This window comes from Megalops cyprinoides, chromosome 6 (genome assembly GCF_013368585.1).
Source record: "Megalops cyprinoides isolate fMegCyp1 chromosome 6, fMegCyp1.pri, whole genome shotgun sequence".
Classification (NCBI taxonomy): domain Eukaryota; kingdom Metazoa; phylum Chordata; class Actinopteri; order Elopiformes; family Megalopidae; genus Megalops; species Megalops cyprinoides.
The window spans coordinates 15,211,815-15,230,470 of NC_050588.1; the positions used below are offsets into that span (position 1 = coordinate 15,211,815).

The 18,656-nt window shown below is 44.8% G+C and overlaps 1 protein-coding gene across 1 annotated transcript in view; it reads left to right on the forward strand.

The window, feature by feature from the left end:
• The window catches only part of LOC118778670 (ras-related protein Rap-1A-like), a 35,774-nt gene extending 24,245 nt beyond the window's left edge, over window positions 1-11,529 (forward strand). The window contains exons 2-8 of the mRNA XM_036530290.1: window positions 1,570-1,658; window positions 2,530-2,598; window positions 2,730-2,786; window positions 3,234-3,374; window positions 7,944-8,087; window positions 8,320-8,438; window positions 10,792-11,529. Of these exons, the coding sequence (XP_036386183.1) occupies window positions 1,602-1,658; window positions 2,530-2,598; window positions 2,730-2,786; window positions 3,234-3,374; window positions 7,944-8,087; window positions 8,320-8,409 (558 nt within the window). The 5' untranslated portion in view covers window positions 1,570-1,601 and the 3' untranslated portion in view covers window positions 8,410-8,438; window positions 10,792-11,529. The remainder of the gene's footprint in view (window positions 1-1,569; window positions 1,659-2,529; window positions 2,599-2,729; window positions 2,787-3,233; window positions 3,375-7,943; window positions 8,088-8,319; window positions 8,439-10,791) is intronic.
• The last annotated feature ends 7,127 nt before the right edge of the window (window positions 11,530-18,656 follow it).

Below are 18,656 nucleotides of genomic sequence, written 5' to 3' on the forward strand. Positions count from 1 at the left end.
CACCACAAAGGTGCTTTTTCTGAGGAAAAAAGCCTCAGTTTTCAAGTCCTCCAGGAGTGCTGAAAACGTGCTGACAGTCTAATGCCCGACCAGATCAGCGCACCTCAGAACCCTCACTCCATTCGCTGCTTACGGAAGCCCAGCGGCTTGAACATCCGAAAGTGCACGTCTCTAAGTTGCTTCTTGCTATGGAACCGACAGGTTAATCCATCTCTCTCTGGGCGTGTATAGAAGCGCCCGCGGGGGGGGGGGGGGGGGGGGTGGGCGGGCTGTGCACGTGTGTGTATATGTATCGATTTCCCCTCTCGCTCCGGCTGAGGGGGAACTCTTACAGCCAGAGATTAGTGTCCATGTATTATTTATGTCCACATGTCCTGAAAACTCTGGCCTCCAGCGTCAGGCTAGTGCTAAGCAGAGGCGCCTGAGAGGACCACCTGAGCACTGAAGGCGGTTTTTTCTGAGAAAGTAAAACCCAGGGAAAGTGTTTTGCTTGGACCCATGAAACTCATTTCATATAATTTATTTGCATTTATTATATTTGTGGTCCTTTTCGAGGACCGTTGACTTAAAGCATACCGTAGCTTAAAGCTTTCCCTGGGGTTCACATCGACTCGATTACGGACCTCAGCAAGTACTATGAAGTGGCTATTACTTTCATATGTTCAATGGTTATTTTAATACAGTCTACTGTATATTTGCTGTCCCGCCTATAGGAAGCGGTTGTGTATAATCTCTCACAAACTTTACTCATTGCACTCACAGAGAGGCCAAGGTGGCACACTGCCCCCGTGCTGCGTTTGATCAGGGCAGACCAGGGTTTCAGCTGAACTGACCCAGAATCAGTCATTAACGTATCATAAAATACAGCCTAGTTAATAAACTGAAGCATGGAACAGGGTTCAGTGCTTACATCAGTTGCGCAGAGCACGCACACTAATTAGCGTTAATTGTGAACACTGGAATGGATTCCCCCCCCACCCCCCCCCCCCCCCCCTCTCCCTGCACTCTGCAGATGTGACTCAGACGTCACTGGGACCCGCTCTACGTGTTTTTAATCATGTGAAATAAAAACTGTAATGCAGACCAGGTTTGCACACGAGACAGGCGTTAATGCGCGACTCGGATATGAAAGGGCGGATGACATCAGCGCGACACGCAAGCCGCACACAGCTCCAGCTGGCCGGTCGCAGCCCATGTGCCTCCTCCTCAGACCCAGCTCAGACACATGGTTCTGTTTTATGAGGTCATGCGTCCTGCTCCCTGCCCTCCTCCCCCCTCCCCTCTGATCCCCGTAAGGGTGTTCCCATCAATGTGCGAACGCTTGATTGGACTTGGGCGAAAGCCCGCTGTTGGAAAAGATTGCTGTGCGATTTTCAAGCCAGTCAGTCAGTCTGCCGAATGAATGATTCTAACAGTTCTCTTTGTCCTTCTCTCCCCACCACTTTTTTTTTCTTCTCTCATGCTTCCTCTTCTTCCTTCTCTTTCTCTCCCTGTGTCCCTCTCTTTCTCCCCCTCTCTCTCTTTCTTCTTGCTCTTGCTCCCTCTCTCCCTCTCTCTCTTCCTTTGCAGACTTCTGGGCTGTTTGGTGAAGTGACCCCACCATGCGTGAATACAAGCTAGTGGTGTTAGGTTCAGGAGGCGTGGGCAAATCCGCTCTGGTGAGTATCACCTCCCCCCCCCCACTGTGGGTTGTGCCCGTGCACATGCCCGCACTTCCCTGCCCAGGGAATGGGGCGGGCTGGCAATGCCAGCTGGAGCCCGGACACGTCTCTCACTGTTGCGTTTGACACAAACCGAGACGCTGGAAAGGATTTCTTTTCCTTCCTTCCATCCTCTAAATGAAAGCGTTTTCTGTGCCTGTGCCTGTGTTTATATTTCTGTTTGTGTATCCACATGCTTTTGTGTGTGTCTCGGAGATGAGTGTCAAGTCGTGAGTCAAAGCCTCGTCTGATTGGATGTTGGATGAGAGTCTCCAGTGACACAGTCAGTGGCGGTCTACTCCCTTCCTGTCTGCACTGACTGGGGGGCCTTTTGTATGACTGTGGCTCAATATGTCTGCTGTCATCACAGCACACAGTGCTGCCTCAGTGTCATGGCAACGCAGTGTGCCAGCTGCTCTCTCACCAGACGTACAGTCTGGAATTTTGGACACCTGATTAAGATGCATTCAAAGACATTTTGATCCAAAGACCTATGCTTAAATGTTTGAAATTAATTTCTTAGGCATCAACTTCACCATTTATATTTGTCTATGTATGAATTTCTTTCCAAAAATTAAATTAAAATAAATATTTTTTGGCTACTTCAAAGAATCTAAAATATAAGGTATTTTTGATTTGTTTAACATTTTTGTCATTGCATAATTCCATTTTGTTATTTCATAGTTTTGATGTCTTTGCTATTATTCTAAAATGTGGAAAATAGTGACAACAAATTTTGACTGGTACTGTATGTGTGGCGTGAGGGGTGGCGAGAGATGAAGCCCCGCCCTCAGCTCATCGCCTGTCTCCTCTGCCCCCTCTCTTACAGACAGTCCAGTTTGTACAGGGAATTTTTGTGGAAAAATATGACCCCACAATAGAAGACTCCTACAGAAAGGTATGTGTTTATCCCCCCTGCTGAGGGGAGAGCCTCTACTTTTGTGATTGTCACACAACCAGACATCCCCCATCATCAGAACCTGTTCTGTAATGATGACCCCTCCCCATCTCTTTCTCTCTGTCCTACAGCAAGTGGAAGTAGACGGGCAGCAATGCATGCTGGAAATCCTGGACACAGCAGGGACAGTAAGTGGACCCCACCCGTTCTAGCGCTTACCCCACTGCTGCGCTCACTTTCACCTTTTAAAGGCCAACATCCTTCAGCATTTGGGCGACATAAGAACATAAGAGTCAAGAAAAGTTAAATGTTATAAGATGTAGAATTATAGCAACAAAAATAAGTACCATGAATGTTTATATGAAAATATATGAAAGTCTTTTTGAACATGTTAGGTTGGTTGAACTTTACAGCTGATGATAAAGGGTTGATAATGGTAATGTGTGGTAACATTGTGCTGTTAGGTTGCCATCACCCAAACGTCCCCAATTTCTGCAGAGATTAGCCAGGCCTGCCACAGGAGTGCTCTTTGAGTACTGAATTTTTAGGACTCCGGGATCTAAGGCAGGTCTAGGGATGGAGAGAGGAGGTGGGAGGTGATCTGAAATGGCGCCTTCTCCGTCTGTCTCCTCTAGGAGCAGTTCACAGCTATGAGGGACCTCTACATGAAGAACGGCCAGGGCTTTGCTCTGGTCTACTCCATCACAGCGCAGTCGACGTTCAACGACTTGCAGGACCTGAGGGAGCAGATCCTGCGAGTGAAGGACACAGAAGACGTGAGTCTCCCCCTCTCCTCAGGCCTGTTCTCTCCTATAGGTCCTAGATCAGTTTCAACATTACGTCCTCCTATCTAGAGTCAGCGTTAGGGTCGACGGTGAGCTGAACTGGGCCAGACTACTGTGTTGATACCATCTGAGTAAATCGCCATCTCTACTCGGTCTGAATATCAGCTATGTAAATGTGAAAGATTTATGGGTAAAAAAATGTTATCTTATTTGAGGGTGTTTAAGTGAAACTGAGGCCACTACAGACACAGCCAACTATAGATGAGCAGGCCACTGGCTCTCAAAATTTGTGCGGTCTGCCGTACCGTTTGGTCATGAGCAGAGTGTGCAGTTGTCTCCCCACACTGTATGCATAGGATCTTGTTTGAGTGTCCTCTGGCAGGCTTTACCTGCTGAGCCAATCAGACAGCAGGGTGGTGCAGCTTGGGGACTGTTTGAGCATCTGCGTGAAGTGTGCTCTGTAGCAGGAAAGGCACTGCCAGCACTTTGCTATCCAAAAAGGAAGCAAAGCAAATGCAAACTCTTCTGAAAATCCATCCAAGGAAAGTTACAGGGCCTTTACACAGAAGCCAGAATACAAACAGGAGTACCTGGGTTGGCTAGTATTTTAAATTATGTCTTTCAGCAGCCCCTGTTGAAACTGCATTCGAAAAGACCTCCAGCACTGTGTTCCCTATCCTACAGGGAAATGCTTTATTTACCCTGGATTGAGGAAATGAGAGCAAAAACGCTCCTACTGCCTTGCAGAGTGTTTATTTTGGGCTCCCCATGCAGACTCAGGAAAGTGGTGCTGTTCTTCTGAGCAGTGGAACATCTTCTGTAATTAATCCCAAAGAATCGCCAGTCCTGGCTAGTCAGGGACTGTCAGGCTGATTTGTAGGTGACTTTAAAGTCTGGGGAATAACTGATGATGCCTTGGACCTGAAATGTGAGGGTGTCTCCTCAGCCCCGATAACCCTGTCCACTCTGCACGAGGTAACCAATCATTGCTTTCCATAGCTTCTCAGTGTGTCAGAGCTGTCAGGAAAGTGACAGTGATATACAGTTTTCCGGGCGCTCTTTGGCTGTTGAACTTTGACTCAGGCTGAGGTATACGGGCCAAAGTTCTCTGACTCCTCCCTTGTGCCTGTTCCCTGTGACCCTGGGTTGGTGTGAGAGCGTGGAGTGTTATTGCAGCTAAGCTGTTCTCCACAGAGGAGAGGGACGGTCTCCTGGGCTGGATTCTTTGGCGTGGAATGAACCTCGTACAGATGGGTAAACTGCTTTCTCTCGCCGCCACCCCCTCTGTCTCATTGGTGGGCCCTGTCCGAAGTGCTTCCTGTCGGAGGTCGTTCGGCAGATGCTTTCCCTCCAACCTGTTGGCTGGGGGACGATTCACTGCCCCTGTGGGCAGAACCCGGTAACAAGAAGGAGGGGGCGGCAGGGTGTGCTTTGGCAGCCCGAAGGCCGGGAGGGAAATGTTTGAGCGAGACGTAATGCTTGCTGAGCACGCGTTTCGGTGGAGTGGCGCAGTCAGGCCCCTGTCTAACTGAATGAAGGGAATGTCACGGCCCATTAACTCCAGCGTAACAGAATGCGCGGTTGCGGTGAGGGCTCAGAGCTCCAGGCGGCCGGACGGTCTGCGCAAGTAAGGGGCTGACACTCGTAAACCGGGGGAAAACTACTGTGGCTGGCTACTCCAACCTGAACAAAAAAGAAAAAAGACAGGGGTTACACAGTTAGTTTCAGATCAAATAAAAGATCCGGAAAAGGGCATCTGCTGCGCAGGTCTTAAAGGTTCAAGAGGCACCATGGGTGGCTTTATGAGGAGATAAAATCAAGGGAGGGTGTTCAGTTAGACGTGTGAAACGTGTAAGTCAGCTTGTAAAGGACCATATGCTCCTCATGTGGAATGTATGTCTTCCAAGACAACCTCCCTGCATTCACTTTCACATACTCACCAACTTTCCCCCAGCAAACTTCAGGTTAATTCCACAATGGTCTTTGTGGGTAATCCCGCTGATGATACAGGGGACAGCGCTAGGTGTTTTTCTCTCCTGGTGAGCGCAAGCCTGCTGGGATGCCACTCAGTAATGCTGAGGGACAGGCTTCTCCCTGTTTTAGTGTAAATACCTGCCTGTGTTTTGACTCTGCCCCCAGAGAGCCTATGCTCAGAGTCTAGGATTGGGTGATCGTTTGAATTTGGGGTGGCTGTACTGATCCTTGACCTTTCCATGCCCCACCCACAGGGGAGGGCACTGGCTGCTACATCCTTAAGCCCCGCCCACGAGAGGGCACTGCCCACACCCCGCCCACGTGAGTGGTTACTGACCCTTTATTAGATCCTGTGCTGTCACCCTGTAGTGAATGCTGGCTCCGGAGGCATCTTTGGTTTTAGCACTTTTGCAAGCTAGCAATGATGTACCAGTAAACCAGTCTAAACAAACTCAGATGTTCCGTAAATAAGAAGTGCCTTTGTGCTTACCATACCGTGCAAAACATCAAGACCTTCGTCTCTTGCTGTCTCTCTCTTGCTGTGAGAGATCTGATTGTATTTCAAGAAGAGTATTTATTTAGCCATGTGGAGAACAAAATAATGGAAATGCCAATTGATTAATTTTCTGCTGGGTCAACCAAGGATGGCAAAATGGAAAAATAATTTTGTCTTGTCAAGGACGGCAGTTGCTGGTCAAAGCCAGGACTAGGAATGATTATGACTACTACGGTTTGATCATGGTTTTTTGATGGTGCAGTCCGCTCCTTAGAGGGAAAGGACTTGTTTTTTATCTTTGATCTGACTGGTCATTCTTTTTTCATCCTGAATTTCAATGCCAACTTCTTTTGATACTCTCTTATGAATTCTCTGTTATGGCCAAATAAAGGATTGTTAAAATGTCTCTCACACACGCACACGCACACACACTCATGCACTCACGCCATCTCGCTCTCTCCCACAGTTTCTTTCGCTGTCACTCTTCAAATCTCTTGCTCTCTCTCCCTCTCTCTCTCTGTCTCTGGCATGTCATTCCACACAGCAGCTGGAGCATAGAAATGACTGTGAACCAGACACAGGCAGGAAACTGATTTTATCCTACGGCTGCGGGGAACGTGCATTTTCTACCCTTCCCTTAATGGCCGGCACAGCTCTGCTAGTTCAGTGATTCTAAGCTCTTTGGACACTGCTGGAAAGATGTGGAAACCATTAAAACATCAGTGGGTGTCAGGTTGATATGAGTGCTTTAAAAACCTTCAGGTGTCTCCCTGATAGCTGACCATGTGGTTGTAATTGCCTCTCTCAGAAAATCCTACTCTTGTTTGAGAAGATTTTTTATGGGTGACCATGTTTTTGGAGTCTGTATCACAGGACAGCCCACAACTGAATTATGCTGTTTGACACCCATCTGTAGATCCTTCTCCAGTCTGAATCCACTGCCTATCGCTGCTCCCCTTCTGTCCCCCCCCCCCCCCCCCCCATGTTCTTACTTTCACGTACTTTCTCCTGACCTTCCTCCCACCCTCTCCCACACTCTTTCTGCCCCATGTCCATCTCTTTCACTCTTCCTCCCTCCTACCTTCTCTCTCTCTCTTCCCCCCCCCCCCCCCCCACCTTTTCCCTCACTATTCCTTCCTCCCGCCCTCTCTGTCACTCTTCCTCCCTCCCACTGTCTTGCTCACTCTTCCTCCCCCCTGTCCATTTCTGTCACTCTTCCCGCCTCCCTTTCCTCCAGATCAGGCTGCCCTGGTGTATGTGTGTGCCTGTGTTCTTCCCCCTCTCCCGGTTGAGGAATGGAAACAGGCAGACAGTGCCTGACAGGAGTGCTGACTGGCCTGGTTATTATTAATGTGGCGCGAGCTCCCGCACTGACGGCCACCGCTGCGCGCTGTGGAGTGCGGAGCGGAGGGGGTCTCCGGGACTCGGTTTGGGAACTGATCTGTTTGTCTTTAAAGAGGCCGGCACAGTGGCCTTTCCGTCACAGCCACAGAGGGAGATGAATGCAGAGATCAATCAGGAGAAGTCTTTGTGTTTTACCGTGTGGGGTTGCGAGAGAGGCGATATGAAATATTAAGCTGGATATTTTTTTTTTTGTTGCATGAAATGGTGCCACTCGGTGCTGTCAGCAGTAAGGGGTGTTTCATTACGCCGTGTCTGCTGTGTCTGTGAGGGACATCTTTTAAGTTTGGTGTGTTCAGGAGACAAGAAAATTGAACACTTTACTTTGTTGACTAATCTTGCTGTAGTTTAAACATTTTAATATTCTTTAATATTCCCATTGCTGTCTAAGCAAGTTGTAATAATACTTCTAACTTTTTAAAAATATGATAAGGTGGGATATTGAGCGTATGTATACCACTAGTTGGGTTCATCTGGACTGTGAAACTGAAGGTAGTATCATTCAAGCCATTCTGCCTGATGTCACAGTGCTGGTGACAAATAGGTGACTACTTTCACAGGTATAGATTTAGTTTCACCATTTTTATGAACTCTTTCTCTCCCTCCCTGTCTTTTTCCTCTCTCTCTCTTTTCCTGTCTCTCTCTCTATCTCTCCTTTCACCCTCTCTCTCTGTGGCCCCGTCCTGCAGGTGCCCATGATCCTGGTGGGGAACAAGTGTGACCTGGAGGATGAGCGTGTGGTGGGGAAGGAGCAGGGCCAGAACTTGGCCCGACAGTGGAACCACTGTGCCTTTTTAGAGTCCTCGGCCAAGTCCAAGATCAACGTTCTCGACGTAAGCGCTTCAGGGGCGAAACACAGCCGACTTAACAAAAGTGTGCAGCATTATTCTTTCCAGCATGTTTGATTTGACTGAAAAGCCCTTCAGCCCTTCAGGCAGCATTGGACAATGTTACAAGCACATCATATAGTCCAGTGTGGTAGTTTTATTTCTGTGGGCACATCTTCAAGCGGTCACTGGTGCGCATGTTCTCTAGTCACTGATGTCATGTTGCGTTGTGTTGCAGATCTTCTACGACCTGGTCAGACAGATAAATAGGAAAACGCCAGTGGAAAAGAAGAAGGCGAAAAAGAAATCGACCTGCATTCTTCTCTAAGGCTCCCTCTCGCAGCAGCTCTGAGCCAGGTGGGTGCAGGGACAGGACCTGAGCCCTGCGCAGTACCGGCCTGCAGAAACTGGGCACATTGACACAGCACTTTTCTGAGCTCACCTATATCTTTAAACAGGAAACCTAGGGCAGTGCTGTAAGAAATAATCTCTATCTCAGTGGAGCTTAAATTCTATTTTTGGTTGTTTTTTTTTTCCTGGGGGTAAGAAAATCTTAAGTATTTGAAACTGAACTCCTAGGTCCACCACACTCAAGGTCAGTGCCAAATGCCAATAAATGCCAATAAAAATAACGTCAGTGGTCATTACTGCCTTTTAAGGGCCATTGGCGTGGTGTATGCCTGGTGTGGCCAAGTAAAAAAAAAACTGCCCGGGTTTAAACGAGTTAACTTTCTATCACAGTTGTGATCTACAATGAATTTTGTGACCTCAGGTGTAATATTTATCTGCAAAAACAGCTGCAGTCTTCAGGAGCTGATCAGTTGATGTATTGATCGACACAGTGATGCTACCTCTGTGAAAAAAATGTGTCCCTGACTGTAAATAGAGAGGAACTACCCCATCTGCTGGTGGCACAGTGCAACTGTGTGCAGCTTGAGACCTCATTGTTCGCGCTGTTTGTTTCAGAGACACAGAACACGCAGTAAAAACACTATCAGGCCTTTCCATGAGTTACTGAGACAAATGCAAGAATAAATGTTCTTAATGAGGGATTGTCTGCATTGTTTTTATTGGAGCAGGTTAATAATTGCATGGACATGGTAGTTTATGCTACACCCAATGTCACATCCACATTTCACTTTTAATGGTGGCTTAATGGCTGCATTTAGATGCCTGTCTGCTCCTCCAGCCTTCTGTGTGACCTATGTACAGGAGTAGTACAGGAACCAGGCTTCAAAGAATTTTTACATTGCTGTTATAGGTACTTAATTAGAAGTGCATCAGTAAATACCCAGTTGAATAATTAGATAGTATGTAAAAGGTAGACTGTGTCACTCATGCTTGATTAACCAGTGGATAAATGAATAGTGTAATGTGTCCTCCTACCTCAGTCAGATCCAGAATGGCAGTACTGGGGTCTGATGTGTTCTGTTGTGTGTTATTGGTGCTTCTCAGAGGCCTGGGGTGTTGCTAAATGTGCTAAGGCCAACATTATTCATTCAACACCCAGGATGGCATGAGGAGTACAACTACAGGGGAGCAGTGAACCTGTGGTGCTTAACCAGCAGTATTCAACCAGCAACACATAATCAGGCTTCCTGACTCCACCCTGCTCCATCTCCATTTAATTGTAAATCGCCTTTTGATTAAAAAAAATAAAATTTTACAGTTGCTTGTGTTACATGCCAGGGAAAGACTGTTTAGCAGCCCCTGCTGGTGTTGAAAATCTCTAGCTGGCCCTAAACGTAAGGGAGCCATTTGGTTGTTTATGGAAAAACTTTGTGAACACTGTTTTACCAGAGGAAAAAGGGGTGCTTAGCTCCTTTTCAGTTCAGCCATAATAGCAAAAGTGTTCTCTCACCACTTTGCTGGGCAAAGGCAGACCTGGAAAGCGGCAGTGAGAGTGGAGGCAGCTTTCTATTGACATCAATAGTACGCAGTCTTGCAGTCCTGCCAAGATATGAGAATCTATTTTAGCAGCTAATCTCTGAACAGGTCAAAGATAAATACTTTATACTCTCAGTAACTTTAGAATAGAAATTATAGAAATAGTTCCAAGAATAACTATTTCATTTTTTGCTCTGTGTTGTTTCTTTGTTCTGATAGCGTCTACCAAAAAAGGTATCTCTTAATCTCCCTTTGATAGGCTGTGCCTTGCAGTGGGTGGGAGAAGTGGTGTAAATGGGAATTAAATGGAACCGCAAAGCGAACCCTAACCACTTGGTTTTGGCTAGTTTTAGTTTTACCTTGGTCCTGGTTCTGTCGTACAGGGAGCTTTTGAAGGTTCAAAGCTTAAGGTCTAAAGCATCCAGCAGGGGGCAGCACTGCCCCAGTGATGCCTAATGCAGCGGTAGGTTTGATTACAAGCTTGGATCATGTAGGTTTGGCCTGTGAATAGCGGTGGGGGGGGATCTGTTTCCCAAGGTTACATTCAATGGAAAAAGTAAGTCATTTCTCTCTAAACCTATAGAATATGGATCACAAACATGAGGAAACTGAGACTTTGTGTCTTGAAAAATGGGACGTTGGGCAGACTTGATGTGGATGCAGAAGAATGTAATTTGAAAGCAGCATGATCATTACTGTAATTGGTATACGCTTCCTGATGAGCCTAGAGGAAGTAGAGGAACTGAATGGTCGGTCCTCATCACTGTAATGTTTGTACGTTTACATATTCCTGCTGTAACACATTCCCTTTCTCCGCCTGCAGAATGCTGTAATGAAGAACTGTTGCTCCATTGGAACGTGCCAGCATTCCAACCCCCCCCCCCTCCCCACCTCCCATATCAACGATTAAAGACGATGTCAGAAGAGCGAAGCAAATTTGTTACCTACCAAGGTGGAAAAAGACATTTCAATATATCTCGCTCAGACTCCTCTCAGCTTTTTATATCAGTCAACCCGGAGAACTATTTGGATTCATTTTTGCTGTTGTTTAATGACGGAACCGTCGTGAACTCTGGCCTACTGAAATGGCCCCTCAGTATCCTCTCCACAGTCTTTTTTTAAATTATTTTTTTTTTGAAAATGAAAAGCGGAACGAGGGAGAGACTGCAGTATTTCTTCCTTGCAATTGCGTGTTCAGAGACATTGGGAAATTGACTTTAGTTGTATAAATACCTAAATCTTCAAACAGCATGGACACACGTCAGTCTAACTATAGATATTGCAAGCGAAACTGTTGAAGTATGCCCTTTTTAAAAATAAATAACCTTTTGCTGTTCTCTGTTTTAATTGTGTCAACAATAGTAGACCAATCTCAGTACTTTTTTGTTTTTCCAGCAGTAATGGATTTCCTTGTCAGCAAATAACATGTTTCTAAAGTGACTTTATTTTGTATTTGAAGTCATAAAGCTTTCATATTTCCCATAATATATTCCGGTTCCATTTCTATTGCATAATGATGCTTTAGAAAATGGGTCTTTTATAGTGAAAGTGGGGAAAAATAAAAATTGATTTCTATGTCTTGAAGTTCAAATATATTATACTAAACCAACTCTAATATTGCTTCTTGTCTTTTCCTGTCAAAAATAATTTTCCAGCTTGAATGATATGAATGATTAAATTTTAGTACATTTTCATTATTTTGGTCATTTGTATTCTTATTCTTCTTGTTCAAATGCAGCTTTATGCCTAGGTATTTATTGTTTGAACCCATTTGTGCGTAATTGCCTCATCTGAGATAATAGTAATTAAAAAAAATCACAGGTCACACTGATTTCTCTAAACACAATCTCTGTTGATAGTAGTATCTCCTGGCTGGGCATTGGACCTCTGACCTAAGTACTTCAGTTGGAGTTTCCATGTATGTGTGGATCTACTTGTGTACATGACACTGCGTGTGTTCAGCCCGGGGAACAATTGCATTTTTTAAAATTTCTGCCTTTTAAAATTGCTGTTAATCGTACAAATGTGATTTTTGCCTGTATTTGCGTGACTATACATGGAAACCCCACAGTTGTTTTATGGCTATTACTGCGGTTTCACGAGTACCTCATATGAGGCAAGAAAGGAATGTATATTTACCATGTGTAGAATCAGTTGCAGTTTCAGGAAATGAGTGAAAGGGTTGGTTTACCTTTTTTTAAACTCTTCAGTATTTATTCAGTATCCAGTAAATAAATGTATTTCATAATAATGTAAGTGTGGTTTTCAGAGATGGTTTTTTTTTTTTTTTACTCTTTTGTCTTAAGATACCATGCAGATTGGACGCTAAGACTCAGTGTAACTCAGTCTGGCTTAAGAAGACATTGCCAAACAGACAAACAAACACTTGGCATCTAAATGTTGGCATTGACTTTTTTTTTGCCTTTTATCAATTGTAGAACAGTTTGTGCTTCACTTACATAGATGGATCAAACCGTCTTAATTTGGGAACTGAGTTCTTCACTTTATAAATGGATTGCCAAGTGTAATTTAGAATGACTGCATAATCTTCTCAGCACTTGCTTAACAGAATCTTTTGCAAACTAGTTAACTCCCCATTTTGGCCACAGGGTGGTAGTGTTTTATCTGCATTAATTTCCGAATACGGCAGGAGATCAGTTTGGCTCTGGGTCCTGAACAACCTCTCTATGAAACACATCTGTTTTTCTCTTATGAAAGCTGGTGTGTTCTAATTAAAGGCATTGACTGCCTCCAAATCTTTAACTTCAGTCTGTATTTGAGTGAGTATTAACAAGTGTAACTGTAATGTGATTTGATCCATAGACCACAGGAGATAAATACTGAAATAATGCTCACGTTCTACCTTGAATTCAGTGCAGGCAGGTCTGGGGTGGTCTTGCTAATTAATAACAATGAGTTCTTTAACAGCAGATCCAGAAACAAAAACTTTCAGCCGTGCGAGCCTGTGCTCTGTGATTGGCCTAAGAAAAATCTCAAAATCCATTAATTAGATGCCATCGTCAGTGGAATTTGCAGGGATTGAATCCCATCTTGTGAAACCTGTGCAGTGGTTCTAGATTCCGTGTTTTTAGAGTGAACGCATCAACACAACATTGATGGAGTGCTGGTATAAACCTGTTGGGGCCAGAATGGGAAAAAATGCAGTACATACAAGAGTTTCTCATATCAGCCTTTCCTGTGCTCTACTCTGACATGGTTGATTTTTTTATACTTATGTAATTTTCCTGATTTACTTTGTTCTGCCTTAGTTTATTTTGCTACAGTTTACCTGGAAATACCCTGTGTCTAGGAGCAGTATCATTGCTGCACATGTGCACATGCACATTTGGCAGGTGAAGTGGAAAAAGATGCCAAAAAAGAAGGGTTATCATTGAAAAAACGAAGGAGTGGATTTGAGCATTTCTGATTGGTGCTTTGGATTTCTGATCTGCTCTGTGTTGAAGGGGAGGGCACATGGGAGTGTTGCAGACAGCTCCTCTGGGGCAGGGGGTACTTAAATATTCATGATGGAAGGATGCCATTGGGGTGCTTTGAAGTGTGTCACTGTATACTGGGGGTGACAGCGGTGCCCCCGCCTCCAGTGGCCGGGGCACGGTGCCAGGAAGCCACTGTGAGCTTACAGGGCCTCTCTGGTTGGGAGGGACCCTCCATCGTACGCAGAAGTACGCTGAGGTCCTATGGCGTGGTGTATTTTCTGTAGCGTGTTCAAGCCACATTCGGGCCACAAGCTGGGGCTGGAATGCAGAGAGTAAAGGGGAAGCAGACCCTCCCATTTCGTTTGAGCATAGCGCTCCACAAATCATTTCCCAGTGCGGTGACAGGGCAGCTGGCGCAGTCTCATCAGAGGACAGAGGGTTTTCTTGCAGGGCAGGGGAGGGCAGCCACAAGCCATGAGAGCCACCGTCCTGCAGATGAGTTACCCTAAAATCATCTGATTTTTCTAAAACCAGGAACAGCTGGAGAGGTGAATTTCTGCCTAAATAATGACCTCAGAAGAAAAGTAATGAGAAGAGGCAGGACCCCCCAGGTCCTGTGGTCCCTGGAGGGCTGCAGATGGCCATTGCTGTGTAGAGGCAGACTAAGGAAGCTCAGTTCCCCTCCTGCAGGGCAGCACAGCAGAGACTTTGACATATAGTTTCTGATATGGACAAGAAACTGACACCCATCAAATGGCATTGATTTAGTTGTTACAAAGAGCTCAGGTGGAGCAAAACCCAGACACATTCTGTCCCTCCAGGTTAGAGGCAGGCAGGATAACAGGTGGGGGCTAAAGAGCCAAGTTAGTTAGTTTGAAGTTATATATGATCATGAGAGATGATGTGAAATCTTTCACTCACCTGGACGTAAGGGGAGTAATTAAGGTGGGGACTGTGATGTCACCCTCACATACATGACTGGAGGCAAATGTGAGAATTAGTAGGAGCAAAAACATCACTAAAAACATGAATAAGTCCATATACATTTACTTTAAGAAGCCCCGAGAACTGCATTCTAAAGGTAGCTTTTAAAATTTCAACAGCTGGGATATATTTCCGGTTTTTTTGTTTGTTTATCATCATGAGAGCATCTTAATGAACAGGTTTTTGTGGATTCCAACAGTTTACTGCCTCAAACACACGCGTCTTTTCACTTTGCTTCAGACGATTAGCACAGGCAATAATCGCCTCTTTCCCACTCGTTCTTATTATTGGCTTTTAAAAGACGCTCTGATCGCATCCCTTTAAAAAAAAAAAACAACAGAAACGCTTGTTTGTCATTTCTTCCCTTGCAATCCTGCCTGCTGTTCGCTCCCTGTGTCAGGTCCACTTTTGGCACTCTCCTCAGCAGACTGTTATCGTTTCGTTCCGGTCTGCTCTGATTAATTAACGCGCCGCGCTAAAACGCTCCGCTTCCTGCAGCGATTAAACGTGACATTTCAAAGGACCGTTAGCCTTTTCTATCTCCTTTCATTACCATGCTTGGCGCGAGCCTCATTCAAGTGTAAGCACTTTCATAGTAGATTCCCCCTCCAAACTGCTAGTGAAGTAATTATTTTTGCTTTATTTCCTCCTACAATCCCCCTACATCGTAAAAGCGTGGCTTGTAAGTATTCTGTTTATTTGGCTCGGTTCAATGTATTCGATTCAGGATTCATTGGTTATGTTGAACATACTGCAAAGAGAGGGATGTGACTTAGGTGTGAAATAAGTGGTTGGTTTAATTGCTATGATTGCAACAAAAATATTGTTTTACTGTTAGTGCAAAACGTTGTGGCTTAAGAAAGATGCATCAGTTCAGCGCTGATCTGGTCTTGTATACACAGTACATACAACTGTACATACAGTCACACTACTGCTGAACCCTAGAGCAAGATACTTATCCCGAATTCCTTCAGTATTCAGCCATTCATATGAATACAATAGTATGTTATGTAAGGTAGCCTCATAAAGACATCTGATGATAATGGTACCAGATCTTGGGGATCCAGTATACTCGTTGGATGACTGATCCTATTGAATCAAATCTGGGTCAGAGACACTCTTTCAGTGTGGCTAAGATGGTTTCCCCCCCTCAAGTCAGAGCTAAAAAAAAAAACCCTATTGGAAATTTTCCGCATAGCCTCAAAAACACCAGTCACATTACCAGCAATAGCAAGTCCTCGCCAGCTGTCTTGCATTACTGAAAGGTCATTGTTTCTGGTCGCTTGGCATGATGGGCGCTGTGAGGCAAAAGTGAGGCCTTTTCCTCTGCGTATCTCAAACTGTTCTGGGGTGGTGTCACTGGAAGGAGAAGCTCATACACTGTGGTCTCCTGTTCCTTCATTGTATGTGTGCACGTGGCCTCTGAAACATGCTGCATTCTCAGTATGGGGTTTTATATGCAAATGTTGGTCGAAGGCTTGCCGGTCAGAAAGTTCCACTCGTGTTGTGTCCTTGTGTCTGTCTTATTTTCGAGAGCACTTGGAGTGATGCAAGGCATTTTTTTGGGTAAAGCTGCAGCATGAGCCCATGGTACAAATGTGTGGTCACTAATGGGTTTCCTGTTAACACTTTGAGAAATGATGAATAAACAAACAAATGTACTCATTAATTTAGGATGAGCGATCCAAACTCCTGTAGTACTGATAGCACACAGTAGTTTTGTGTCTGGATGTTTTCTATGGAGTATGGTAAATTACTTAATCCTGTTCTGTTTCAACATATGTACTCATACATGGTTGCAGAAATAAGGTTTGGAAAAATCTGTTGATTTTGGTCCAGGTCTGGGCCTCATGAAAATACAGCCGAAAAGCCCTGCTGTAAAAGATGATTTGCTGTATTTCTTCACTGAAGTTGTTCTGAATTTATGAGCTGGTTAGAGAGTACACACCCCGCTGTGGGGTGGAGTGGCTCGTGTGTCTTGATGTGTTCTCCAGAATGGTGGGGAACATGACCCTGGCAGTGGGGGTTGATATCGACAGTTGGAGGAGGGAGATTAGGTGAACCAACAGGGAATTTCCCATTATTTACAGCAGATGACTGCATTCTTAATGCTTGGGTGCCTGCCCTCAGTGTAGCTGAGAGCTTTTGGGTTTCATATAAGCAACAACTACTGCTTTATGCTAACATTATTTAGGTCCCCATTTTGAAATTTTTGTGTTGCATTTTTAAATATACATGATTATTTATAATATCTGTTCTAAATTGTTCCTGTAACTTTTCTTTGATGTACCACAATATCAAACCCAATTTCAAGTTTAATTTTCTATAGCATGTTGAATGGGGAAGTTACAAAGTAACTGTACTGTTACAGACATATGGGCTAGGACATGAAAGGTCCATTTTCTGAGATTAGGTCAGTGTGAAGTAACTGCAACTGTTTCCAGGTTGATAGCTGCTAGACATGCCCATGGGCTGTATTCTGCTGTTCTCTTCTTTGATGAGCAGCCAGCCGTTTCTTTATCCAAATAACCTAACCCACATCATGTGACTTACCACACATCTGATTCATCGCTCAGGTGATGAGAAACATGTACCAGCACATGTTGCCCAGAGCATAAAAGCTCTGGTCTGTCTGGGATTTGAACCTGCAAGCGTCTGAGTCACGTTACGTGTGCCAAAGCCATTATTTCATCCTACCTCCTTGAAACCAGAGCATTTTATAAACCTGAAGAGATTGAAAAAGCACACCATGAGCTGTAGAGTGTCAGAGGCAAACTAAACAATGTCAATAGTCACTGACTGTTACCCCCAAATGAAACTGTCATCATTGTACAACCACTTACCATGAAATTATACTGAAGAGATTTCACTGTAGCAAAAAAGTACTTACACCTCACTGGTCTTCACCTTCACAATATTCATTTAAATTCTACATGTTGTCATTTGGCAGAGTCTCCTATCCAGAGCCACTTACAAAAGTGCATACAAATAGGTTAGGCTAAGAGCAGATATGACACTAAATCATAAGTGTCACAATATTTACAGTACCTCAAACCCAGGGCAGCCCACTGACTGTGAATGCTAATTGGAAATAGCTGAATTTCCCTCAGGTAGCACACCACTCTCCAGCAGGATATTAAGCGTAAAGCAAGATGTGCAGTTAGGCCAATCCCCTTGTGTTTGAATGGTGTGTCTGTAGGAGCCAGCACAGCCGTTCTGCTGAGCACAGACCGTCTTAGTAACCCACAGGATTCTCCCAGCATGCAAAAGCACCATAACAATAACAAGCGGTGATGTGCCCCACGGGGAAACGAAACATGCCCCCTTGTGCTCGTTCAGCGCCAGGCTTGGAATTATCAGCGCACCAGATTACATGTCAGGGGAGATTCTGATTGCCTGCAAGATGATAGATATGGGAAATTACACAGTCCCCTTTTTTATAGATGAAAACTGGATGCAGAAATCAGATGAGTAAGTGAGTGTAAGTGAGTTAAGTCACTGAATCTTTATCAGTATCAAGGAACATGATGTGTGACATCAATCAGTAATATCTGGTGAATGGTAAATATTTTTCTGAGGTATGTGTCTTCACTTCAGCATACTGACCTCTTTCACTCGCTGGCAGTGAAAATGTGCTGCTCAGTGTTAGCCACTAATGCACTTTGCTTGACCCTGAAGAGCTCTCCGGCCTGTGCGCTCTTTACCCCAGATGACTGCTGCGGGTCCTACCGGGTCACATTGCCTTTTGATGAACCCCTCTCTGCTCATATTCATTACGTAATGTATCGACCGGGTGTGGTTTGCAATACGAACACCCCCTTCCGTCCAGAATGTCAATACCTCATTATGAGTCACTCCTTTTCCCTGCTGTGAACTCTCCCCTGTTCATTCCACAAAGCTGTTGCACCGTCTGTCCCCTTTCATTACATTAGACAATTTATTTAAAAGCTTTTTAAGAAAATATAAACCCAGGGAACGTGTTTGGTTGGCTACATCACGCATTTCTAAATCAGACTTGAAGTGCAGTTCACCTCACAAAGTTGTGTTTGAATTATCCAGCAGATTACTTTCCTTGGGGTTCATGTTCAAATACCCATTCCCTTTTTGTGCAAGAAAACTTGAAGGGAATTCCCAACTCAACTTGCATTTTACATGGTAATTGTTACAAAAAGTATTAATTATTATTCAGGTTTAAGGGTGATCTCCTAGCCACCCTTGAAAGAAGGGTCAGTACCAATCCTCTAAAGGAGCTGGGTCCCCATGAAAT